Genomic DNA, 27,385 nt, shown 5'->3' on the forward strand with positions numbered 1-27,385 from the left:
CATGGCTGAGTTACAGTAAAACTTTATTTACAAAACAAGTGGTGGGGCCATAATTTGCTGATACCTATGTTGGAAAATTATTTGCAGAACTGTGTTCTCAGTATTAATGGCAAAGATGACAACTCAACAAATAGTAACCAAATGGAGAGAAATCAACTCCTTTAATTCTTCCAACTCCAATAAAAGAAATAAAAATTGATTTGCCTCTTATTTCAATGAATATTTCAATGAATGTTTCCCAAAGGTGTAGGTCAGGGGCGTGATTGGAAGAAATCCAAAGCTTTCACCTCTATTCTTGCCTAGAGTGGTTCTAAATGAAAATCAAATCATGTGATTGTGTTACTTTTCTCACGATCACAGTGTTTTTTGTTTTCTTTGTTTTGTTGTTTTTATTCAATAGCAACAGAAATGAACTGCAGTGATGGAAGGAAACTACTTATCAAACCAGCAATTCTAAACACGCTGGTGCGGTAGGAGACATGCTAGGGATTATTCCAGTTTTTTATTATTAGAATTTATTTTACCTTCATGTATTCATAAAGGTAACCCTCTCCTTTTTTGTAAGTCTGAGTTTCTGACCTACATAATTTACCTTTTCTCTAAAGAATTTCTTTTAACATTTCCTGCTAAGCAGGTTTACTGGCAATGAATTTCCTCGATTTTTGTTTGTCTGAGAGTCTTTATTTCTCTTTCACTTGAAGTCTACTCTACTCTCTTCTTGCTTGCCTGGTTTCTGAGGAGACATCCAATGTAATTCTTATTCTTGTTCTTCTTTGGTAGGGTTTTGTTTTGTTTTTGTTCTTTGGGTTCTTTTAAGATTTTATCTTTGATTTTCTGGAGTTTGAATGTAATATGCCCTAGGTGTAGATTTTTTGGTATTCACCCTGCTTGGTATTCTCTAAGCTTCCTGGATCTGTGGTTTAGAATCTGTCAATAATTTTAGAAAATTCTCAGCCATTATCACTTCAAGTATTTTTTTGTTTCTTTCTCTTTGTTCTCCGTGTGATACTCCCATTAGACATATGTACACATTTTATAATTGTCCCACATTTCTTGGATAACCTGTTCCTTTCTTTTTCAGTCATTTTTTTCTCTTTGCTTTTCAATTTGGTAAGCTTCTATTGATGTATCTTCAGGCTCATTGATTCTTCCCTCGGCTATGTCCAGTCTGCTATTGAGCATCAAAGGCATTATTCATTTCCATTTCAGTGTTTTTAATTTCTACAGTTTCTTTTTCATTCTTTCTTAGAGTTTTCATTTCTTTGTTTTTATTACTAATTTGTTCTTTTGTTGCATGTTGTCTACTTTTTTCATTAGAGTCCTTGACTTATTTATTATATTTTAAATCCCTTGTCTAAAAATTCCAACAACATCCCTGCCATATAAGTCTGGTTCTGATGTTTGCTTTATCAAACTGTTCTCTTTCCTCTTAGCATGACTTTTAATTTTCGGTTGAAAGCTAGACATAATGTATTAGGTAAAAGGAACTGAGGTAAATGGGTCTTCAGTGTGAGGTTTTATGTTTATATGGCTAGATGTTAGCCTGTGTTTACTGTTTGTTGTATCTGTGGTGTCAGAGGCTACAATTTATTTTGGTGTTCTTTTTTGTCCCCCCTGTTGTCATTGAGTTTCCCTAGAGATCCCTTAAATAGGGTTTGAGGCTTCTAGTTCTTTTTAGCTGTGATCACTGGTCATTATAAGGAATTCTTATTGATGTGATATCAAAGGGGAAGGAAGGAGAAGGGAAGAGTTCTATAGTTTCATGGTTGGGTCTTAGTTTTTTAGTGAGCTGTGCCCTGAGCTAGGACTTTCACAGTGTTTTTTCAGTCATTTTTGTTTGTTGTTTTGTTTCCTTTCATTTTTGTACCTCTAAAAGGCAGGAAGCCTGGAAGGGGCTGGAGGTAGGTGTTTCCCCTCCCCCATATTGGTTAGATTCTGGTAAAATAGTTTCTCTTGAGGGAAGTCCTTTGGTAAGGAGAAGAGAACTCTTCAGTCACATTTCAAAAAAAGTTACCTCCCCCCCACTTTCTGGTCTGAAATCAGGAAGAATGAAGACATTTTTCTTTGATCTTCACAGTGAGAACCTGGTGGGGCTCCTGGAAGTAAAACACATGCAAGTTTTAAATTCATGCAAGTGGGGAGAGAATGTTCCCCTAAGGCTAGGCTTCCAGGGGTTCTTAATATCTTAAAACTAGTTCACTGCTCCAGCAGGGGGTTTCTGCCTCCAGTAAGCTGTGTTTCTCTGTTCAGTGTGTCTCTCCAGCTTTTGGGGTTCTGGTTTACCTTGTGACCGTAATTCTCTGATGGATCAAAGAAGAGCTGTTGAAGTTTTTCAGCTTCTTTTTTGTTGTGAGGATGGAAGTTAGGACTTGCAAGCTCTTTACATGTCCAACCAGAAGCCAGATGGCTCAGTTATTAGAATTTAGGCTTGACTTCAGTATTTGGACAACAGAGAATACACTTAACAATTTGAGGATCATGGGAGAATACTAAATTATTTTACACTCTAATTATGAGGTACATTTATGTTAAAATCTCAGTGATTTGTCAAGCAATAAATATAAATGTAACTTTACATTAACATTTAAAATTAAGTAAATGCAAGATAGGTTCATATTTGAAAAGATATTATAGAATTTTTAGTCTGCAACTTTGTTTTCTATCATTTTGGAAAGTCAGATAAAACTCAAGAAATCCCACTCCTATGACTTCCATTAGGGATTTCTACTCAGAGAAAACTCTGCTTATATTTATACATAAAATGCTGACTTACATGAGTATAAGGCTTTATAATTTACCATATTTTTTATTAATGCTTTTTACTTATTTATTTATTGTAATAATTTCTACACCCACTGTGGGGCTCAAACTCACAACCCCGAGGTCAAGAGTTACATGCTCTTCCAACTGAGCCAGCCAGGGGCCCCTACCATATTCTTTACATTCCCTCATTTGATACACTCATTACAATCACTTGCTGAGGCAAGTAGGTCTGGAACCATGTTATGGGTGGGAATCTGGATTTAAGTAAGTTGTCTGAGGCCACAGAATAAGTTCTGGTCTGAAATTCAAAACCAAGTCTCAGTGCTCTATCTACTGATTAGACCAGCAGGTGGAAAGATGAACTGAGACTTCCTCATAATAAATTTACACCGAGCAGCAAGTACTAAACACATTACTAATAAACAAGAGCTGTGACACGGAAAAAAACAAGTCAATATTTGCACTGTAAATGAAAAAATTTCCTCCGGGGTAGAGATGAAGTCATAGGGTCATTTAGAGCTGGGAAATTTGAACGTATTTGTCCCTCTGTTAATATAGCCCACAGAATTTGGGGATATGTTAAGCTTTGAAAATATATTACATAATTTGGAACTTCTATAATATCGTTCTTCCAGAAACACCAGTTCTCATTGATGTGACTTTCAGCCTGCTGGTTTTTAAATAGGCTTTTGTTGTTGTTCCTCCTTTCCTCACTCGATGCAGAGGCGACAAAAGGTGGAGCCCTCTAGGACTGGTGAACAGTGGCACGGCCTTGAATCACCAAAGGGAGACATCCACTTCTCAGACCAAGTCCTCTTGAGGAAAAACCCTATTCCACTGCCAAAAATGCATACTGTAAACTTTCTTTTTGCCTTACCCAAAGGGACCTACAGTTGGTTACCGGGGCAGCCTCCCAGGGATACTGGACTCTGGCTCTGAATTGACTCTTAGCCTGGCAACTCCGAAAGCCACTGTACTCCTTAGGTCAGAGTGTGGATGTTTAGGAGCTACAGTTTTGGCTCAGGGCAGCTCAGAGAACCTATGGCTTGCTGTTGTCTGCTCATGCCTAACGTTGTAAAATTCCTTTCAAGGTTTTATGTATTTATAGAAGTTGGGTACTTCATCATTTTGGCAGTCTGATACAATAAACAACAATAAAACACTTCTAGAATGATGTTAGGAATTTAAACTATAATAGACCTATTACATTTTGTTGAGTCATTTGACCTATTTCTGAACAAGAAAAGAAATCCTATCCAACCAAGTTCAGGGAAAAAAACTCTACCCTTGGAGTTGGTTCTTTTGAATGAGCAGAAGTAGCTTTCTGAAACCCTATTAGGATCCGTAGTTTCCACTTCAGTTGCTCTATTATGTCAATATGAGAGGTGAAATTACTTACTTTTACATATGTAGAGGAATTATTAATTTTTTTAAAAAAGGTTCTGGTGTTCCTTGTCTTTGGATGAAAATTGTTGGAGATCTCGAGGGGATTTATTTATTTAAAAGATTTTTATCCACTCATTTTAGGGAGGGGGAGAGAGAGAGAAAGAGAGTGAGCAGTGGGAGGAACAGAGGGAGAGGGACAAGCAAACTCCACGCTGAGCCTGACGCAGGGCTGGATACCACAACCCTGAGATCATGATCTGAACCAAAATCAAGAGTGCGACGTTTAATTGACTGAATCACCCAGGAGCCCCTGGAGGGGCTTAACTCAGTAAATGGCTTTTGAAAACCATTTTTCTAGATAGAACTTAGATTTATTTTAGATAGCATTCTCATAATCAGATCGAAATAATGAAAACCTCTGTGTGTTTTCAAGCCTCTTCCCCTGCTCATGTCCTCTGATTACAAGTGGCCTCAACTTTGAGTTAATCTGCCCTTTCCTGGGCCAACCACCCGCTTGCTCTGCGTGGGTCACAAAACTGGGATTCTTTGATTTACCTCTACTCTGTTACACCTTCCAAAAGAAAAAAAATTATTATTTACCTTTCAAAGCCACTTCTCTAAAGCAAACCTATATGCACATTCTCTGATAATTCAGATAAAACAGCAATATTTTATTATAGCTTTGAACATTTTTCTAAGCTGGTATGATAGGAGAAATAATTGTTCTCATAAGTAATGTGGTAAAATTGCCAAAAAAGGGCAAGAATATGGACGGGAGTGGCCATTTACACATATAGACCATTACACACAGATTGAAATATCTCCCTTCTTGCTGCCTTTCTTTCTCATCCCTAGTTCTGTATGCACCATTTTTGTCAGAATACCCTATCAACTTGATCTAGAATATTGTTTCTTGCAAGATGTCAGTATATTTGAAGCATCCCACTCCTTCCAGCCTAAATCATAACCACATAGAGATGGGAAGGAAATGCACGAAAAAGGAAAAGGTGGCTGTAGGGGCTGGGTGACCACTGCCTTTCTAATTATCCACACACCTAACACAGCTGGTACCTGCCTAACACGCTCCGAATAGCTGAACCTGAAATATAGTACTCCTCAAAAACTTTTAAGTCCTGGATCCAGTCCTTTGCCTAGCATGACATGGTTGTAACAGATGATTTAAATGCCTCACTCCTCAAAATGTGGTCTGCACATCAGCATTGTCAGGGAGCTATTAGAGATGCAGAAAACCTCAGGCTACTCTAGTTCTACTGCATCAAAATTTGCATTTTAACAAAAATCTCCAGGTAATTTAGAGGGACATTAGAGTTTGTACTATGTACAAGTCAGAGCCATTATCATACATAAAGTGGACTCTAAATGGTAATTATAGCAGGTTTTAAGGACAGTCATCTGGAGGTTTTTGATAAAAATACATAAAACATTTGACCAATCAATCCTACCCCCCAGAAGCCTATCTGATAGAAATAACAACACGTGTAAGGGATTTGATTATAAATAAAGATCAGTTTATTCGAACATTGCCCATAGTGGCCATAAAGAACTAATTAAAGGAAGGAGAGAGAAAGGGAGAAGGGAGGAAAGAGACCCAAGCCTGTAAACAAACCCAATGGGCATCAAAATGGGAAGAGTTGAATAAATGATGATCTACACACACCATAAAGTATTATTTGGCCACTAAAAAAGAATAAATTAAAGCAGCACCTGGGTGGCTCAGTCGGTTAAGCATCTGACTCTTGATTTCAGCTCAGGTCATGATCTCAGGGTCCTGGGATCAAGCCCTGCATCAAACTCCACGCGCAGTGTAGGGTCTGCTGGAGATTCTCTCTCTCTCTGCCCCTCCCATCACGTTCTCGCTTTCAAATAAAAGAATCTTAAAAAATAAATAAAGCCATACCAGTTAACTTGAAGTGATTTCCATTGCTAAGCGAGAAAAGCAGAAAAAAAGTGTGGACGTTACCATTTTTGTAAAATAATGGCAACCTACCTGTAAATAGATGTGTATACATGTACATATGTGTGTGATTACCTGAGCAAGTAAGAAAACAAGGACAGACAGTTACTAGTTTGGTAACTTGGGTGGCCTGAGTGCAGGGAGGAGGGAGCCAAGCAAAAAGAAAAAGTGAAACAAAAAAGGACACTTAATAAAGCCGGTGGTATGGATTGATGCCACTTTAGCATTTATGTAAAAGTTTATGTAGATTTAAATTGACAATTTAAAAAATAAACAAAGATAGTGAAGATAAAAAATGAGACTTCCTCTGTTCATCAAGCTAGTAAATGGACTCCCTTCCTTAGAGTAACTGAGGGTTGCTTGATGCTTCTAGAGAAAAAATGTTTGGTTACCCTACAATAAAACACTGAGCTAGCGGGCACCTGGGTGGCTCAGTTGGTTAAGCGACTGCCTTTGGCTCAGGTCATGATCCTGGAGTCCCTGGATCGAGTCCCCTCATTGGGCTCCCTGCTCGGCAGGGAGTCTGCTTCTCCCTCTGGCCCTCCCCCCTCTCATGTGCTCTCTCTCATTCTCTCTCTGTCAAATAAATAAATCTTTAAAAAAAAAAACAAAAAAACCCCACTGAGCTAGCTTCACTTAGCCACTCCTGGTGTGGGGGGAGGGGGTTGAGGACACTGCGGGGGGGGGGGTCGGGGAGGGCTCCCCTAGCTCCTCCCCAACATGTTGCTTGACTGCCTGGTGAGTACTCACACAAGCAAACCCATACTAGAGTACATTGGCGCCTACCAAGCAGGAGACCCGGCTCCAGCTACACAGCAGCCTAGAGGGTAATAGATGGAGGTTGAGGGCACGACATTTTGCCTGCTGATAAACATGCCTCAGTTGACCATCATAGCAATCTCAGTGAAAATGAAGAGCTACTTCTCACCTTTCATACTGATGAAGTGTATTATCTGTTGATTTCCCTCCAACCAAAATTAGAAAAATTCTAATTTCCTACCTAGTTCCTTTAACCTTCAGTTAAATGCTTTTCTTTTCCCTGCTTTGTACTTAAGATACCTTGGGCCATATCGGTTCTTGTGCTTTTCTCTACCCCAACCTGTTACACTGAAGATGAAACCAAACCAAACCAAACTTACTTTCCCCAGATTGCCCAAATACATCAGATACAAAATACCACACTTGGTTTAACACAGCTCTAGCATAATTCATGTTGTAAAGGAGGAAAAGTTCAATGTCTCTTTCCCCCACAGCTTGTCCAGTGGGTAAGTTCAAACCATTCCACCAGGAACCTTGAGGCCCACCCACAGCAGTGGTCTGAGAGACAGAAGGGAGTATTCACACCAGGAGAAAAACTACTGAGAACTCCAATGAGCCATTCCAACCTGTCTGTAGTGGGCAAAGGCCTCAACTATTGGCTTATCAATGCAAGGATGGTGAATTGTGTAACAAAGTATGTCCATGTAACCCTTCTCCACTTTAACACAGGCTCTACGAACACACCCGTGACCTCAGTCTTTTCCTCTTCAACGATGCACTGCTTGTTTCTAGTCGGGGCACATCTCATACTCCATTTGAGAGGACTTCAAAATCAACCTACCAGTTCATTGCATCAGTGGCCCTTCATAGGTTACTTGTAGAGGATATTCCAGATTCCAAATGTATGTATTCTTTTTCTTCCAAGAGTTGAAGACCTTTAGAAAGCTATATTATATAATGCTCATTAACTATTTATTATAAAGTAGGAAAAGGACTAGAATTTTCATTTGCAAGTTTGCAAATAGTTCTTCGAGTATTTTAGGATTTCATTAATGTAAACTTTGCACCTATCGGAAATAGCAAAGGAAAGGAATGCTGGTGTTGTCAGACATGCACCCTACATATTAGGAAAACAACTTTCAAAAGTCATAAAAGGAGGCATGAACCCACATCAGCCTGAGTTCTTCGAAGCAATCTGACAGGAGAGCCACTACTCACTACTGCTTGTAAATGTTACAATTTTATACTTTTACCTATCACTTTTCCAATTACTAGGGCTATACTGTCTACAGATGTTACTATATTTTAGATTTTTATATGCTGTTTCCATTCCACTAGGATTAAGTGATTATTACAAATCTATGTACCTTTTCTTCCTTAAATTCATATTCAAGTTGACACTTCTGTAATTGACAGACTTGCAAAGGATGTTTAGTAACAGACATTTCACTCATTAATAACCTCAATAGAACTCTCGTCTGTTACAAAAAGAAATCCTACTTAAAACTACCATGCCTATTTTTAGTTATTATCCTACACGCTACTTCCCAAGCTTAAAAGGATCCTTCTCTTTTCTCAGTTTCTGTTAGGCCAGACAATCTGAATGGAATACCTCTCGTTCCAATACTCTTCATCGCACGTCAAGGCAGGACTTACGGTTAAAGCTGGAACGAAGGACTTAGATAAAGAACTCACCCTTAAAAAAGGGCTGCTTCCCTTTAGTTTTAGCCTCATTTTAAATCTGAGCCTGAGAAAAAAATGAACACCAAAGGTGAAAATAAATATTTCCACCTAGAAAACAAACTCCGGTGACATGGGTTAGTAACTCTATAATCACCGGGAATGGTTAAAGAGGGCAGGACATCTGCTTTTAGTCTCCCCTTAGTCAGCTGTGCTGTCTCAAAACATCGTTATGTAACCTGCTAGACAGCTGGCACTCAGCTACATAGTTGGCTTAATTCCGACAAGGTGGTCCAGGCCTAGCTCTCAGCATCTCTACCTGCACCAACTCTTAGTGCAGACCTTTACCGGTTCCAGTCCTTCAGGAGTGGCCGAGACAAGGAGTTAAAGAACATGACATCATCTACCATCTACCAGTCTTTAAAAATAACTAATTTGGGTGCCTGGGTGGCTCAGGTGGTTAAGTGTCTGCCTTCAGCTCGGGTCACGATCCCAGGGTCCTGGGACCGAGCCCCACATCAGGCTCCCTGCTGAGCAGTCCCTCTCCCTCTGCCTGCCCCCTCCTTGCTTGTACTCTCTCTCTAAAATAAATAATTTTTAAAAACCCCAATTAAACAATCACAAAGATAAGATTTTTTAGGTTATATTTGAATTATTCAGTATTTTTAGGAAGTTATATTCTAAACTGGACTCATATTGGAATCCCTTTTTAGTTTTCATGAAGTTCCTAAAGATGACTTGGTCAATTCTTGAATTTTAAAACATTTTTTTTCTTTTGATTGTGACCTGCCAAGATTAATTAGTAGACCTCAAATATTTTTACAGATATCAAGAATGCATTTATTCTTCATGGTCCAAAACGTGAATGGATTTGTGCTACAGAGGTTGAGGATGATAAATTCCTATGGTTGTCAGTACTCCAAAGTGCAATCAAAAGTAGTATGGAGAAGTGAGAAAACATTATGGGCGCTTATTCTCCCTGGCAAAGACAATGTATTTTCTGTTCCAGAAGATCCGTAGGAAGCAGAATGATGATTTGTCATGGATGATGGGAGAATGAACTAGGACGACCCATAAAGTCCCTCCTAACTTTTAAGCTTTATCGTCTGTGTTCAACTATGTGAAGAAATGTAAAGTACGAACAAATTGAGTCCAAAATTTTGAAGCACTTCTTTTGGTAGTTATTTTTCACAGACACTATTGTTTAGATTAATTTGACAGAACAAGGATAATTGTGTATTTAAAGTTTTGTTTTATGATCTAATGAAAACGTCAGAATAAAAAAATGTTTCTTAAATGATCGGTCTAGAGAAATATTTTGTTGACTTACCTATCATATCTTTATAAATTTTCATGATATAACTACTGATTTTAAAATTGTATAATATTAATGGCAATTTACTCAAAAACCTGTCACATATGCCCTTAATATGAATGTACTCTCCAGAGAGCATTAAAAATAAACCACTACAAAGGTTACTAAAAAGTTTTCTGTGATTTTTAAGTGTTTCTTGGTTGCAAAATTAAAATTTTTAGATCTTCCAAGTAAGAAGTTTTAAAAAGTTAAATTAGACACTGTTAAATTAGAAGGCTGTTGGGAAAAAACAAAACATTTTTTTTTTTTAAAGATTTTATTTATTTATTTGATAGAGAGCACAAGTAGGCAGAGTGGCAGGCAGGGGGAGAGGGAGAAGCAGTTTCTCCTTTGAGCAGGGAGCCCGCTTCTCCCTCTACCCCTCCCTGCTGCTCGTGATCTCTCTCTCAAATAAATAAATAAAAGATCTTTAAAAAAAAAAAAAAGAAAGAAATTAAGACAATTCTGTTTGAAGAGAAACAGCAAAACACGTGTTCGGTAGTTTTCTGTACCTTTAAAACTTTCATTTAATTATTTAACAAACTGAAGCCATAATCTGTTAGGCACTTGGAAATTTCTGCTGATGTATGCAGTAGTAGTAGTATTTTTTACTTGAAGTAGATATTGATCTTGGAAGCTTTCAGTTGTCAGTTTCCTTTTTGTTTCATATTCTCCTTTAACATAGTAAAAATCTAGTAGAGTCTAGGATTGTGAACTGGGCTATTTTAAACATTTTCTTTTTTCAATAACAAACATAAATTTCTTCTAATTCTTAAAAATTTAAATTCTTGTTAAAAAATGTAGAGAAATTAAAATATTGTGCTGTTTTATTAGTGTAAAATCACACTTTGATTCTGTTACGGTATTATCCATGCAGCTTAACATCTATGATCCACAGACACACTAAACCATTAAAGGGAATATCTGCTATTAGCAGTGAATGCAAATTTACATATGTTATCAAAATGTATATATCATATAATATGAAACAAATCCTAAGACATTTTATCATCCTGAATAGGGCACACTTCAGAAGCTCTGATATTAGGAAAAACCAGTCTCTATGGCCAAAGATTGAATGACAAGATAGCTGAAGGTAAACTAGAAATATCAAGGAACTTCCATTTATTCCGCGAATAATTAATGCCCTCAGAAGTTTTAAAACATTATTACTTGAAAATAATCTCTGTAGCGACTGATAAGCATAAATCTCTAATTGAGAATTAAGTGCATAAATCATGCAAAAAATGGTGTTTGAATGTGGACAGTACTTATGTTGTTTGTGGTTTCAACACTTTCCCTTTGCTTCTAGGGGACAATTAAGACCTGACTTCAGAGCCATTTCCTAAGTTTACATGACTGCTGAGTTAAAATTTCACACACAAAATTTTTAGGTTACCGGTGAAATTGCTCAATTTTCACTGGGAAAATTATAAAATCTGACACCCAAGTTGACATGGAAGAGCCTGAAAGTACCACGTGACTCCTGAGGAATGCAGATTATGGTTAAAGAATGCCTCATCCAATATAGTCCCTTCAAATCAAAAATTAACTAGGAAGCTCATTTTAAAGATTTCTACAAAATATAGATTTTTTTAATGTAAAATATTAAACCTAAAAGACAAATTGACAATTTAATTTTGTCTCCTTTTGCAAATATTTCAGTCTGTGCTTGAGATATAAATAGGAAGGCCATTCTGTAAATCAAATCAGTGTGAGGTTCTGGCCACATAAATATACTGGACACTGTTATGTATTCCTGATGCTATGGTGTAAGAAGGGTGGGCTGTGCCAACAAACACAATATATCCTCCAGGAAAAGTCATCCTGACCCTTTTATTGTTGAAATTAAAAAATAAAAGATACTTAAATACAGGTGAACATAGAGGGCAAAACAGAATCATAAAATTTAATGTTGAATTAAGCAGTGAGCTGAACGTTTGGGTCTCCAAATTGGCTTGAACCCAAAACTGCTTAAAAATAGGTATGTTCACAGTTAACGGCAATTGGCTTATAGGTGAGAGAATGGTCGAAGCTGTTCCAGTTGAACTTCCAGAGAAATTCTCTCTTCAAGAACATCCTGAAAAAGATGCAAAGTTGTTATGTTTCAAAGTATATAAAAATGAAGGCACATCTAACAACAACTCAGCATCAAGAACACAATTTAAATTTGTTAAGACGACGAAGGGAGAGTCATATTTTAAAAGGATACTTCACTTAGCAAAGTAGTTTATGTGTAGGTAGTATTAAAATATGATCTTAATTAAAATCTTTTTCTTATTAAATACATCAGGGTAATAAAATGTTTCTTGTTTAATTATTAGAAAAGCCAATATTTGCAAATGATGCTATTAATGCATGCATTTTGCATAAAGCCTACCTCCTGCAGTAATAGATGAATCAATTAACACAGATTCTTTTTCCCGGTGATTATATCTGGTCATGACAACTCCTAAGTCTCATTTGAGTTTTGGTTTCACAAAGAATGAATTTATTTTGCAATCAGAATTTTTAATCACTGTTGATTTTGAGCAGTCTTTTCACATAGCCAGTGAATCCTAACTCACCTACTTTCTTTTTTTTCTCGGACATGCTGATAGTATTGTGTTTTAACCAGAACTACCTCTTGCTATTTCATATCATACTTCCTATTTTCTGTTCGTTCAAGATAATGAGAAAGGTGATTTTTAAAATAGCTCCTACATACATGTTTCTATAGGCGGCTTTAGTTCTTCAAAAAAATATGTGCCAACAAAATTTTCATTGTCAAGGTATGGTTCTAGCAAGCTTTCCTTAGTTTTACATTCTTCCTTTACAACAGACCATATTCATGATCATAGAATAACTACAAATATCTTCTTTGATCAAAGAGCTATACAAAAATATCATTCATTCACATATATTTATCAAATCCTAACATGTGCTAGGTTTTGGGGATAGAAACAAGATGGTTATGAATTTATCTAGGAAGCCCCAGCTGACTTCTGATGTCCTGCCTGAACGTAACACATCCCTCTCTCTTTTCTCTCAAAAGTATTTTGGTTTGGACAACATATATATGGTCACCCTGAATAGAAAAAATGATGATTTGCTCTCAGTGAGTTCATTTTATTAGGACAGAGAACCAAATGTGACAGAGACAGATAATAATTCCAGATAGTGTGATAAAAGCTAGATAAGGGATACAAACAGAATGTTATGGGAACAAACTAACTCTGCATTCATTTTACACTTCACAGACTCTTTTCTCCTCATTTTCGTCGTTTACACCCTTGCTACTCAAAGTTGGACCAAAAGTCCAGCAGCATTCCATCATATGGAAGCTTACGAGAAATGCAGAATTCTCAGGTCCCACTCCATACCTAATATGAATCAGAATTTGCATTTTAAGGCAACCCCTGATTAACTGTATACACATTAAGATGTGAGGGCCACTGGTTTACAACATATGAATGCTTAATAATGTTGGTAAACCATAAATGATTCTGGCTAATTTTTATTTGTAGAGATTCAAAGAAATCATAGTAGTAAGAAAGAAAAACAAACCTATTCTTCTCACGTATAAATGATGGGAGTACACATTGGCCATAAGCACCATTTCTACTTAAGGCTTGTTTTTCCTTTTTCACATGCAAAATCTCAATTGTCCCCATCTTCTTTAGACCTGTTCAACTCCCTTTAATAGAATCTGAGTAGTCTTCGATAAAAGGATAAACTAACAATAGTCAAATCATCTTAGAATTAAATAAGAGTGTAGAGAACCACGTATATGATCTTGGAGGTACCCGAGGTCCCAACATTTCCTCTCTTGGGTTTCATTATGAAAGTTCAGGAACATTATAGGAACAGTGATGCCATATATATATATATATATATATACATACATATATATATACATGGCAAGACAGATCAGAATTGAGTATACAAAATTCCTTTTAATATACAAAGATTCAAAGGTGTAAAGAACATTTTAGATACACATTTCTCTTGCTACCCAGGAAGTTTCACACTAGCTAACAGTTGCTGGATCATTTCTAAGTTCCAGTTAACTGAGATGTTCTGAGTCCACGGAACTTCCCAAGTAAAGATTCAGAATACCTTTAATTGTTGCTGCAATTCACTATTCAATCTGGCCAAAACTGTGTTGGTTTCCTTATTGCGTCTAATTGATGCCTGAATTGCTTTCTTATCTTTCCCAACAGACCTGAGAAGATAAAGAGGGCAAGAAAACATGACTGTCATTTCTTATCTTTAAATTCTCTCCATTCTTCCCTGCCCTCTAAATCCAGAAAGTAGAGGGAGCATCTTTTGCCTTAATAGCATAGCTCAACCTCACTTGCTCAGTTTCAACGGTCAACCAAAAGTATCTAAGCTTCAGAAGCTTAAGTAGTATTGTTATTGTTTCCATTCTTCTTCTATAGAATCACCTGAGTTTTAGTTAGTCCAGAGCAGGCATCAGCAACCATTTTCTATCAACAACCACAGAGTAAATATTTTAATTTGTGGGCCATATGATTTCTGCAGCATATTCTTGCTTTTGGTGTCTTTTTCTCTTCTTTCTCTCTCCCTTCTCTTTTTTACACAAATGTAAAAGTCATTTTTAGCTCTCGGCCTTACAAAAACAGGCCATGGGATGAATTTGGTCCAGGAGCCCTCGTTGGCCAATTCTTGGTCTAGGACAACCATAGTTAAAATCTTAGTGTTACTCTACACTATTAATTTTTTTAAAATTCTGCTCTAGACTACTGAATCATTGAACACTACATCAAAAACTAATGATGTACTACATGGTGGCTAACTGAACATAATAAAAAAAAAATCTGCTCTAGGGTTTGCGTTAGGTTGTTAAAATGAAATTGGAACTGAACCTGATAATGGAAAGGGGGAAAGTGGGGAGAATATTATACCTATTCATAAAAGAGAAAACTCTCAAAGAGGAGCAGCTAAGAACCTCTGCTCAACTAGAGAGCTAGTCTGACCATTATTTCTTTCATTTTGATACGTTAAGTGCTGTACTTTTTGCTCCTAGTCATTACGTTTGTTTAGGAACAGCTCTGATTACCTAGGAATAGAAGGCTGTGATGCAAGCACAGCAGCTAAGACACCTGTCTTCTGTGTGTGTTCATCAACTTCTGGCCTTAATTCATCTTCTGATTTCAATCTTCTTCGAACAGGTTTAGGTGGTGGAGCAAGAGGTGTGGTGCCTTTGCTCTACAAGACAAGAGGTCCGTTAACAATGAGCATGTCTTCAAGACAGTCACGGTTACTCAGCACTCTACCAACATCATTTGCTTTCTTTAAACTGCTTATTCTCCAAAATTTAAGTCACCTGTCCCACTTTAAAACAATTTATGTATCTGTAACACAGCTAAGTTAAAATTTCAATGCGAAAGGGTGTTCCTGGTTGACATCACAACTGTGAAATGTACCTAACCAGACACTTTAACATACGCTCCTTGAGGCCTAAATCTGACTCAAAACTGTAATATTCACGATTTAAATATTAACAAGAAAGATGTTCAATATATATACTGTTTAATAAATATAAAAGGGTGTCTCCAGGGGCGCCTGGGTGGCTCAGTAGGTTAAGCATCTGACTTTGGCTCAGGTCATGATCTCAGGAGGTCCTGGGATTGGGCTCTGCATTGCGTTCCCCACTCAGTGGGGAACCTGCTTCTCCCTGTCCCTTTGACCCTCCCCCAACTCGTGTTCTTCTCTCTCTCAAATAATCTTAAAAAAAAGAGGGGGGAGAGGAGTCTCCAGAAATATGCATCCATTATCATCATAGGATTTCCTATTCAAAAATACTAAAATATGTCATCTTAATAAAACAATTAATAAAGAAGTAGAAAGCTAGGCAATGCTTTAAAAACTCACAACTAAGATGCACAATAATTGTAACTCTTGAATATGAGTGGACATTTTGTTGGAAACTGTGAATCTTCCCTCAACAGATTCAAATATGGTATTTTGGTATTTACCATAACTTCATTTGATCTGTTAATAAATAAAAATGACAACTGCCATATCTTTGGTTAAGTGCTATTTTTAATTTGTTGCTGTGAGCTGACAAAAATAAAATTCACTATTAAAAAATGTCACAGAAATATAGTAAAAAATAAAGTGTCCAGAAAGTAGAATTTAAGCACTCTCAGAAACACATGCTGTAGTAACTATTGGAAATGTCTGGGTGATAAAAGGAAAAAAAAACTACCAAAACTTTTCTTTCAATGGAAAAACATGCAAATATCTATAATTTACTTTAAAATGCAAAAATAAGTAAGAAGGATTGATGTAGACAGACGGATGGACAGGTATGTGATAATGCAAGTATAGTAAAATATTAATGGTACAGTCAAGGTGTGGGTGTATTGATGTATACAACGTAAAATTCTCTCAACTTGACTGTATGTTTAAACATTTTCATAATAAAATGTTGGGGGAAAATTATCCCCAAGACAGTAAAAAAAAAAAAGAACACAGAGTATAACACCCTTAGAGGGTTGGCAATTTTTCTCTACGACACTGAAGACTGCAATAAAACAAATGGAATTTGACCAATAAGGAAAGCGTATTTTCTATATGTGGAAGAATGTCATCAGCAGATAAATTCTGAGAACCTATGGCATATACTAGATGACAGACTAGCATCTCCTAGAGTTTTTAAATAGGCAGACCCTGTTCTGAGACAGACCAAATATATTACAGTTAGAGGCTTAGATGCTCTGCAGTTAACCTCATTTCTAAGATTTTCGTCATCTTTAAAATCTTACAAACTAAAAGTGATATCATATAACTTTTTATATGTACAAAATAATCAATATTATAGAAGACTTCACGTACCACATTGGCGGGAACACTAGCAGCTGTCTTTTCTTCAATTTTACTATCTGTTTTGGCAACTCGAAGAGAACTTGCAGGATCAGAAGCTTTTTCAACCTAGAGATGAATATATTATTGCTCCTAATTATACATAAGCAGTATATAATTATGCATAAATACATATGTTAACAAATCAGAGAGTAAAATGTTAAGAAAATATTCATTCTGATAATAAGGAATGTGGAAAAACCCCATAAGATGACCATTCTCTACTGTAGAAGGACAGAGAGCAGGGGAGGGCTGAGGATGCAGCCCAGCACTGTTTGGAAAGTTCTTGTGGGTTGGGGAGGGGATACGTCCCCCACAGGGGCATGAGTACCAGTACCCCGTGCACACCTGTGCTTCCCCTCAGGTCCTCCCCTGCCTTCCTGGCAGCTCAGGCCATACCCCAAGTGGCCCCAGGGCTAGGCAGAAAGTTTCAGGTTGGAAGAAGCAGCTAGTAGAAGTTCTTGCCACAAGAACTGAACAGCGTCTTCCAGAACACTGTCTGCAAAGATGGAATCTGGCAGCCCGTAGTCTGCAGGTCTAACTCAAGTGACTTACTATCATATGCATGGAGTGTAGCTAGGAAATCTTCACCAAATCACACATCAGATGCAAGCCCCCGAGCAGTGTGTTAGCCATGCCCGGATGGTCGTGTTTGTGTCTTTTCCCGAGACAGCTAACTCCCACCCAGATTCTGATTCTTATTAGGCATTATATTGTAACCAGCAGGTATCTAAGGCCAATTAAGTACTTAAGAAGCACAGACCTAACCTGGGGGATATGAATTCTCTATTACTCACTGATGTCCACTCTAACATCTGCTCTTTTAGAGCTTCCTCTGTTGATAGACCCGCTTATGAACATAATGTGGGAAGAGTTTCCCAGCAGAAAATTAGATAAGCCCTTGAAAACTGACCGGCAAGACCTCTGGATGTTTCTCGGCTTCATCATCTTGTTCTTCATTGACGTTTGATGCAGCAAATACTTCGAATTGGCTGAAATCTGCAAAATTTGGTTGCTCTGGTATCTGCTGAGGTGAGGTACTAGTGTGAGTGATTAGGCCATCGGCATCCACTGGGCGATGCACTACGGGACCAGGAGCCTACATGATGGGTTAGGATGGAGGAACACGCATTTTGTTAGTCTATCACTGTCAGCGACCTTCTTCTTTGAAAATATACTGTAGAGATGCTTTGTTATCTGTAAATTCAGGGAGATGAGCGACGGTAGCATCTAGCTCTAAAAATCGTTAAGTGGAATGCTGAGACACTCAAAAAATTAAGATGACAAACCTTCAATAAGAAAGATACTTTTACAAAATTCATATTGCAAAGAAAGTACATCAAAGGAGAGGGAGGGTCTGGCCCTACTCTCTAAACTCTCCACTTCATCCACATTTTTCTGAATTAGGCTACTGCACAATAGTTTGTGCTTTTAACAAGTTATTTTTTTAAAAAATGTTTCATTATGTTTCTAAAAAGGTTCATTTAAAGTGTGAAAAACACTGCTCTAACTATCCTCCCAACACTTCAGTGTACTTCCCTTCAGTTCGTCCTCCACTCCCTTGCCAGAGCGATCCTTCTAAAATCTTCAATCCAAAAACACAGGTGAGTATGTAACTTTTGGCCAAGCACTATGGGAATAATAGTGAATGAACAAATAAGGCTGATGCCCTAATGAAGCAGACCATGCAGTGCAGGGTAAGAGACAAGTACACAAGGACTTGAGACACAGTGTGAGGAATTTGATGACAATGCAAGTACAGGATGCTATAGGAATAAATCTGCAGTCTCTTCCCTGCTTACACCCTTTAAACATTCTCTCTCCTGTAAAAATTCTGTCCTTCTTAGTATGATACAGAGATACTTTGCCCCTTTTCCACCTCTTCAGTCTCATTCCCCATCACTCCAGTGGTACTGAACCAACTCCTGTTCCCTGGAACATGCCAGACCATGTCATTCCTTCTGACTGGAGTACCCTCTCTCCGATCTCTCAAGTCTCTGCTTAAAGTCTCACTTCCTTCATTTTACTTACACCTTTCCAATGTGATTCTTGACTTTACTAGTTAGTCAAGCTGTGCTGAAGCACTTCATAAATACATCTAGCACAGCCCTCCTATTGTAATTGTTGTTTATAGGTCTATCTTCCCCACTGGACTGGTTCTTGAGTCAAGTGACCAACTCACTGGGTTTCACAGTTCAACCCAATATAAGTATTTTCGTTGGTACTTTAGATAAACGAAATATTCAAATTTCAGTATCTTTTATGATTAAGAAACCATCTTTTTAACTTCAAATAACCAACTTCATTGTAAGAATCTAACTCAGAAAAATCAAACAAATTCATTCATGTAAAAGGTAGTCAGTCAGTCACACAAAACTATCAGCTATAATCCAGAATCTGTCTTAGAACATACCAGATGGAAACAATTTCAACCTGCCAGGGATGAAGAGGTCATCTTACATTTCCTTTACTGACGGAGTAATATCTCCAGGGAGATGCAGCAAGGGCATGGAGCCTCTGCGAGACCCAGGACACACAGGGACATCTCCTATCTCCCAACCCACTGTTCTCTCCACTAAACCTTCCGTTATCAAGACATTATCATTTGGTCCACTTTTAAGTTTCCTTCAAAAAATAATCATTATTCTTGACTTTCAAAATAAAACTTAGCTTCCCTGAATAAAATGCTCATTAAGAATGACAAGTAGGTAATTCCTGATCTTCAAAATAATTCTAGAACAGAAGCAAACCTTAACAGACAAATACAATTGTTCAGTAATGAATATGTTGGAGAATTACCTGTGAGGGCTGTGGTCTTGGAGGCACTGCAGGAGGATGGGCAACAACTCCAGCCTGTTGTTGTCCTAAGTAAATACACAAGTCGTCGTCTTAGTAAATACATACTTCTCTAGTAGAACAAACTGGCTGAGTGAATGTGATCAAATGATAAAGACTTCTAAGAATGCTTGATAAGTATTGGAAGGCATTTATTATCTTGTAAAACTATCTAGATATGACCTAATGACCAAGCCTCATGGCCTTTTCTCAGACCTCGTATCTTTCCTTTTTTTTGTTTTTTAGGGAGTTATTTTATTTTGTAGGCTCCACACCCAGCGTGGAGCCCAATGTGGGGCTTGAACTCATGACCCTGATATCCAGACCTGAGCTGAGATCAAGAGCTGGACGCTGAACCGACTGAGCCATGCTGGCACTCTATCTCAGACCTCATTTCTCTTGTTCTATTGCACAAGGCACTCTTGACATGCTTGTTTCCATAACACTAAACATTCTTTGCTTTCTTCTATTTCTGAATGTTCTTCAGCTATAAAATATGCAGACTTCCAAATTTTCTCTTTGCATTTAATACTTTACTCAATCATTTCTATGTAAATGATTCTCAAATAATACAATCTTTCTTAGCCCACACGTCCAGTGGCCTACTACTACAGCCCCTTTTCCTCATCATTCCAAACCTGTAATGTCCAAAAACAGAACATCATCACCCTCTGCTCCTAAATTTTCTATTTTGATCATCATTTATTAACAATAATAACAATAAAACCAGTTATATAAAAATTAAAACCTTGAAGTTATGAGTCTTCTGTCAGCTAACTGAAGACCTATCACCTTTCCCTCCTTGATCTCTCCACATGGTTGTTTTAAAATCTCTTGTGGCATCTCTCAGGTTCCCATCTTTATCATTTTCACTCAAACACATTAAGAAAAAAAAATTCCTCTCATCTGACACCTTTTAAACTCAAAATTTTTCTTCAGTTAACTGAAAAATAAGACACAGTGAGAGAAAATAAAATGTTGTGCTCTTTAATGAACTTTAAAATCAAACGATAATAGATATTATGGTTCTTTAACCCCTACCTGTGGTGACTGCAAAGGTCCGATTCATATCTAAAGAGGATGATCTGGAATGAGAAGGCTGAGGCCTTGGAGGGGGAGGTGGTGGTGCAGTGTTATCAGGCGACGTTCCTGAATGAGACCTATAAAATTCACCCCGTTACAACTGGTCATGCTACCGGTATTGGAGCTTTTTTCTTTTTAAAGCGTTCAAACTTGGCTAAGCAGCAAAGGATCTTATAGGTGTGATATTTTCTCAAGTAGGTATATAAGTATTACAATGAATAAGGACAGGACTGTTTATGATATGCATTAAACAAGTAATTATGTAATATGGCAAGTAATCTTTTTATGAAGCATAATTATACATTTTTTAAAATTTCAAGAAATTTGAAAAAAAGTTTATTCACATGAATTCAAGGTAGACAGAAACCTAGTAACATTTTCCTGTTCAATTAAAGATAATATTAGTTTGAAAAACCAGTTTCAAAAAAGGGAAACTTTACTTTCAGACATGGTTAGCTTTCACCTTATTTAAAGTTTGAAGTTTGGTAAGCTGAAATAGAATCTGGCTCAGCTACTTGAGGTGCCCATTCCTGCATCCCCACAGGCAATTTCATTATAGTGCTGGCTGTGCTCCAGCCCTAGAGATTCATTTTTTTTTTTTTTTTAAGATTTTATTTATTTATTTGACAGAGAGAGAGGGAACACAAGCAGGGGGAGTGGGAGAGGGAGAAGCAGGCTTCCCGCGGAGCAGGGAGCCCGATGCGGGGCTCGATCCCAGGACCCTGGGAGACGCTTAACGACTGCGCCACCCAGGCACCCCTAAGATTCACCTTTTTGCCACTAAAGTCTTCTGTAATCTGAAAAGAGTCTCATGGACTCTGGGAATCTGATCCTCACTTATAGGGATAAAAAGGAAAATAAAATCCAAGATGACCGAAGAGAAATAATTATACAAAGAAGCAGTCTTTGACTCTGGAGGTTCTTCTGAGATTCTATATTACTAGTCTCTCTCTATATTCTCCAAGCCCATGGCAAAAGGATACTTAGCACGTATAAAGATGAGGGGAAAAAGATGCTCTGTCCTGCACACAATTTTTAGTGGATGGTTAAGCCCTTGCAGACAAATCCCTTGCCACCTTCACCCTATCCCATACCTTTTTTATTTGTGCCTGAGAAGTTATATGCAATGCAGATCTTTAGGGTAGGTAGGTAGCCCAACACTAGGGTGTGTGCTTCCAGATGGCATTTTAAAGCACAGAATTCTGTGGGCACTTGCCATAAGGCTATACAAGGAAATCTGTACATTTATTACTTAGACAGACTCTCAACTGTTTACCTACAAACAGGACTGTATTAAACTGCTAATGCTACTATAGCTCTTTTTAGGCCTTCCACAGAATACCATGGGAACAATAAGGGCTCCTCTTGCTTTCCTATTAAAGCTGGAAAAGAATCAAAATTATTCCCCTTCTATGTAAATCAATAGGTAACCTAACATCAGAGAACTGAAGAATAGAGGAAAATAATTCATACTTGGTTCTAAAATAATTCTTAATATTTAAATGTAACAAGATATTTTAATATACTTTTTATTGACAGAAATACTGACCTTTGATGAGTTACATTGTTTCCAATCTGTTCTGGGTCTGAAGTAAAAGAGTCTGAACTACTGTACCCATCTGCTGATAAATGGAATATATCCTATTTAATAATAATCTTTTATTCACTTTTTACTCTATATACTCTAAACAAATATAGTGACTATTATTTCAAATCAGAGATATTTAAAGACTGGCTAATAGATTAACAGTTCACCCTAGTGTTATTAAATGTAAAAAATTACATATAAATCATGGCATATTTACACAATGAAATACTACACACAAACAAGTTATAATCTAGAGAAGTAAACACAGGAATAAAAATATGCTTAGACAATAATAAAACTTACGAGATTAGCCAGATGTTCCCCATTTTTCACCTGAGAAAATATCATTTCCAAATCCTCAAAATCTTATAAAGGAGCAGAGTCCCAGAGGCAAACTAATGGTTGTGACGCAATGACAAATTTTAAAACAGAAACTGAGGGACAGTGTGAAGGAACACTGCTACTTACTTTCAAGGATTATAAATTGGAGGGACTGGTTATTTGGTTTGGCTTCATTTCAAAATGTATCCCTTTCCTTTTTCGTAGCAAATAACTGAATTGTTTAATTGGTACAGGAAGGATGCTAAAACTAATGTATTTCCATTTGGATGTACCAACAGGCATCTCAAACCTGAGATGTCCAAAACTCAACTTCTGTTTTTCCCCCAACAAAACTACTGTTACCACAGCCTTCCTCAATTCCCAGTGGCTCAGACCAAAATTCCCTGAATCGCCCATGACCTCCCACTCCCATCCTGTATCACACAGGCAAACAAGTCCTATGCTCTTTCTGAAAAAATATGGCCAGAATCTGACCACTTCTCAGAAGTGCTGAGAAGCGCACTTCTACTGCTATCACCCTAGGCCACACCGTCCTCTTCTCTTGCCTGTGTTATTCTAATTGTTTTTTAAACGGTCTTTCCTGTTTTGACTCTTGCTTTCTTCAGGCCTATTACCAATACAGCATAGTGATCCTCATTTAAAAAAAAAGGAAGGTCAGACCACATCACTTCTCCATTCAAAACCTCCTAATGGCTTTTTATCTCATTCAGTAAAAGTTACTCTTACACTGCTCCCTAATTACTCCTCTACCACTTGCTACTTCTGCCTGCCAAATATGCTGATTCTATTCCAGGTGTTCGCCTGCTGTTTCCAGCAGAAGGCAGTTCTCTAAATCAGAGCTTCACATATGCTGTTTCCTGTGCCTTAAACGTCCTTCCTTCAGATATTCATAGTTGAATCCCTCATCTCCTTCAAGTTTTAACCCAAATGCCATCTTTTGGTAAGGTCTTCTTTGACCACCTTATTTAAAATGTCACTCCCTCTTCTCTTTCCCAGATTTTTTTTTTTTTAAAGATTTTGTTTATTTATTTGACAGAGAGAGACACAGCGAGAGAGGGAACACAAGCAGGGGGAGTGCAGAGAGAGAAGCAGGTTCCCCGCAGAGCAGGGAGCCCGATGCGGGGCTCGATCCCAGGACCCTGGGATCATGACCTGAACCGAAGGCAGATGCTTAATGACTGAGCCACCCAGGGGCCCCTCCCAGCTTTATTCTTATCCAGTGTGTTAATTATCTCCTAAGACAGGAGTTAAGATTTTTTTTCCCTCTTACATCCCCTACTGAATGTAAGCTGCATAAGGGCAAAGATTTTTTTCCGTTTTAACTGCTGAATGAATCCCCAGTGTCTAGAACAGAGCCTGCCACATACTATTCCTTTAACATAGGCTGAATAAATGAATGTACACACAATTTCTTGTGAGACAAAGGAGCAAGTGGGAAGTCCATGGACTAAATGTGGTTAACTGAGAGGGATGGCAAACAGAAGCAGGTCCAGGTGGCAATAAGCAACCATTTACTCATACAGAGGGTAGGGCATTTAAAAGGGTTGACTAATCTCTACTTTATTCAGTAAAGGTAATATGAAATAGCTATACATTTGAATTATTCTAAATCCAGACTTAATCAACTTCAAATGGAAACTGTAATGCTATTTTTCACTTACCTACAGTATTTCCAGAAGCAAATTTCACCGATGAATTTATCTTACTTTCCTCTGACAGGTCAGATGGTTTCACAAGTAATGGGCTAGTGGGATTAGTATGATCTAGTAGAGAATTAACAGTTAAAAATACAAGAACTGAATTAATAAATTCATAAACTTCAGAGTATAAGACTTCATTTACGTATTCCAAAGAAGTAGCAGGTAAACCTCATGAGATATAACACAAAATAGCATTTTTAATAAAAATATAAGCTTTTTCATATAGAATTTTGTTTTCTGCCGTAACAGAAAATAGGTTATGACAAAAAAGTCAACTGCATGTTCATACTTTATTAATTTTATCCCTTCAGAGTAATTGCTTAAAATACCACACAAATGGATGTAAAATAAGTAATTTATAATGTTGACTTATACAGAAAATATACTTCTGAGAAAATATACCTGTAACTAAAACATTTAATCTAAAATGAGAAACTTCAAGAATTTAAGCAGAACAATTTCAAAGCCAAAATTTATTTTAACATATACCTCTTCAGTTAAGATCTGAACATACTTTAATGTAAGTTCACAGCAGTTATCATAAAAACCCACAGGGTAGAGGCATGTGGGTGACTCAGTCAGTTAAGCGACTGACTCTTGATTTTGGCTCCGGTCATGATCTCAAGGTCTTGAGATGAAGCCCTGCATGGGGCGTGGAGCCTGCTTAAGATCCTCTTTCCCTTTCCTTCTGCTCCTCCCCACCCTCTGCTTACAGGCACTCTAAAATAAATAAATAAAATCTTAAAAAAACTACAACCTACAGAGTATTAGAAAAGTCGCATTTCCAAGTGTCCTTATTTTTAAACTTTAGAACATAAATTCAACAGTTTCCCTTTTCTTAAAAAATTTTAAAAGATTTATTTGAGAGAAGGAGAGAGAGAGCACATGCAGGGGGAGAGGGAGAGAGAGAGAGAGAATCCTCAAGCAGACTCCCCACTGAGCTCGGAAGCCAACACAGGGCTGGATCCCAGGACCCTGAGATCATGACCCGAGCCAAAATCAAGAGTTGGGTGCCCAACTGACTGAACCATTCAGGCACCCCTCAACAGTTTCCTTTTTGAAACTGTAATATAAATTGAACAATACATACAACCAAACATATATATGTGAACTAGTAGAAAGTATCGTTAAAAAATAAACAATTTTAAAAGAAATCTGAGCCCTCAAAGAATAATTGTGTATTTCAGTTTGACACTAATCTAAAATACAACCCAGCAACAGCTTCCTTACCACTGCCAGTTCTTTTCAGTTCCATTTCCTGCATGTGGATTTTGCTTGGAGTCATACGAATGGGAACTGGATGAACAATAGCGGTATCCTAGAGACAAATGGGAGGAAATACAGACTTTGCATTAAAAATGCCAAGCCGATACCAAGAAATAATAAAAACTAACAACACTTTAAATAGACTTTCTTATTTATGCTAAGGCAAGCATGAAAATAAGTTTCTAATTACAAGTTTTAGAATCACATGTAAAAAATCAAGTTCACCATGTGTGCCTAATAATCTGATTTCTTTTATAAAAAGTACATTTTAACTTCTGAGTGGTTAAAGCTTTGAGTGAAAAAAGATCTATAAAACTACCTACAGATGAAGACAATATTCAAAGGCCAAGTGTGAGATGATCTCATCAAATTATACAAATCTTAACCTTTGAGGTTAAAGCGAACTATTTCATGAGAACCCAAAGACTAACAGACTGAATGAACTCTTCTTCCCTAAACTGCTGAAAAAAACCTGACATTTACTTTTTCCTATATAAAACAAAGGTAACAGTGCTTGCTATATTGTAACAGCCGGCATGATACATAGTGTCTACAGATTAGTTTTACAGAGCTGTTGAAAACTTCCACAAAGGCATGCATTTTTAAAGAGGCATAAGTTAAGACTCCTACTCTTAGTATTTTTCTTAAACCTTGTCATGACTGGAATACATCTGATGTTCCTAAACTTCATGAGTGGCAAGTCTAGTAAGAGTAAGGAAATTGGTAGTACAGACTTTTTGAAAAGAATGCAAACAGCAAAGTAAGAAGAGAGGACAAACACAAGCCTCTCCGAAAGAGAACAAAATGAGAAAGGTGCCCCTGGGGCCACCGGCAGGCCTGGCCCTGGGAGCTGAGACCCACAGGGGAGGAACCAGAATAGGATCGGGCATTTGGCTTAGCAGCAACAGACCAGTACTGCCAAGGGGGCTCCGCTCCTTCTACGAGGTGTCAGTTCACGTTTTGTATATGCTGCTGCCAAACACTGAACTTGAGATCCTTCAATTTCGAATATCTAGTTATGAGTTATGCTTACAATTCAGTGTGAAGGATAGTGACTTTTCAGTTTAAGTCAGACACCATTTTTGGTTGAGAGTAGCAGGTAACACCCAAGCCTCTGCTCGAGGAAGTTCCGTTCCAGCATACTGTCTCTTGTTTGACAGGTCTCCCTGGCTTACTCTCATCATCTCTACATTCAACCAATTTATAACAAATGAATTCTTTGTTGCAGTTATACTGATAGATCCATTCACAGTAATTTTCTGCCCCACACCAGCGAGATTGTGGAAAGAGCTCTAACATTTCCCCTATAAGTCTAAAATTAGTTATAAAGATGAATATTGTAACTGGATAAAAGTTGAGATTTCTCACAAAATAATGAGTTACTCTCAGGAAAATATTTTTAACAATATACTTAAGAGGTTCTTTGTTGTATTTATGGTTATAAAAACCACGGCTTTAGGAATAACTACTACTTTCTTAACTCACAATTTTAGTGGCAGAAATAAATGCCGTTAAGAATCAAAATTTAACCTTATAAGGCAAGATCAAAGGAGAAAAAATGATAATTCATGAGACAACAAACTCTTATTCCAAACCCAAAACAAGCTAGGAAAATACATGCAAAAAAATTTAGTAGATGTTTTAACTCATAATATTCATCTAATATATATTTTCTGTGTATATAAGATCAGGTATATAAAACTTTTAACAGTTGGAACTATGAAGTAACCTTTTCATATATTTCCAGTACAATACATGGAACGCATGATAATGACTCCAAGAAA

At 37.4% G+C, this 27,385-nt stretch overlaps 2 protein-coding genes across 7 annotated transcripts in view; one reads left to right on the top strand and one right to left on the bottom strand.

Moving 5' to 3' along the window:
* The window catches only part of ECT2L (epithelial cell transforming 2 like), a 73,480-nt gene extending 63,550 nt beyond the window's left edge, over nt 1-9,930 (top strand). Inside the window, exons 21-22 of the mRNA XM_031026288.2 lie at nt 7,613-7,785; nt 9,389-9,930. Of these exons, the coding sequence (XP_030882148.1) occupies nt 7,613-7,785; nt 9,389-9,516 (301 nt within the window). The 3' untranslated portion in view covers nt 9,517-9,930. The remainder of the gene's footprint in view (nt 1-7,612; nt 7,786-9,388) is intronic.
* Nucleotides 9,931-11,728: 1,798 nt separating this feature from the next.
* The window catches only part of REPS1 (RALBP1 associated Eps domain containing 1), an 83,823-nt gene continuing 68,166 nt past the window's right edge, over nt 11,729-27,385 (bottom strand). For 3 of the 6 annotated variants that reach the window (XM_081829084.1, XM_081829082.1, XM_081829086.1), the window contains 10 exons: nt 25,566-25,653; nt 24,297-24,398; nt 22,255-22,327; nt 20,664-20,782; nt 19,587-19,651; nt 17,701-17,886; nt 16,761-16,856; nt 14,980-15,128; nt 14,016-14,121; nt 11,729-11,997 (listed from right to left, as the gene is read on the bottom strand). In XM_081829084.1, coding sequence (XP_081685210.1) covers nt 11,929-11,997; nt 14,016-14,121; nt 14,980-15,128; nt 16,761-16,856; nt 17,701-17,886; nt 19,587-19,651; nt 20,664-20,782; nt 22,255-22,327; nt 24,297-24,398; nt 25,566-25,653 — 1,053 coding nt within the window. In that variant the 3' untranslated portion in view covers nt 11,729-11,928. The remainder of the gene's footprint in view (nt 11,998-14,015; nt 14,122-14,979; nt 15,129-16,760; nt 16,857-17,700; nt 17,887-19,586; nt 19,652-20,663; nt 20,783-22,254; nt 22,328-24,296; nt 24,399-25,565; nt 25,654-27,385) is intronic. The other 3 variants (XM_081829083.1, XM_081829087.1, XM_081829085.1) reach the window with 2 other exon arrangements.

The sequence above is a fragment of the Leptonychotes weddellii genome, chromosome 8 (assembly GCF_054177405.1).
Source record: "Leptonychotes weddellii isolate Sample4059 chromosome 8, ASM5417740v2, whole genome shotgun sequence".
Classification (NCBI taxonomy): domain Eukaryota; kingdom Metazoa; phylum Chordata; class Mammalia; order Carnivora; family Phocidae; genus Leptonychotes; species Leptonychotes weddellii.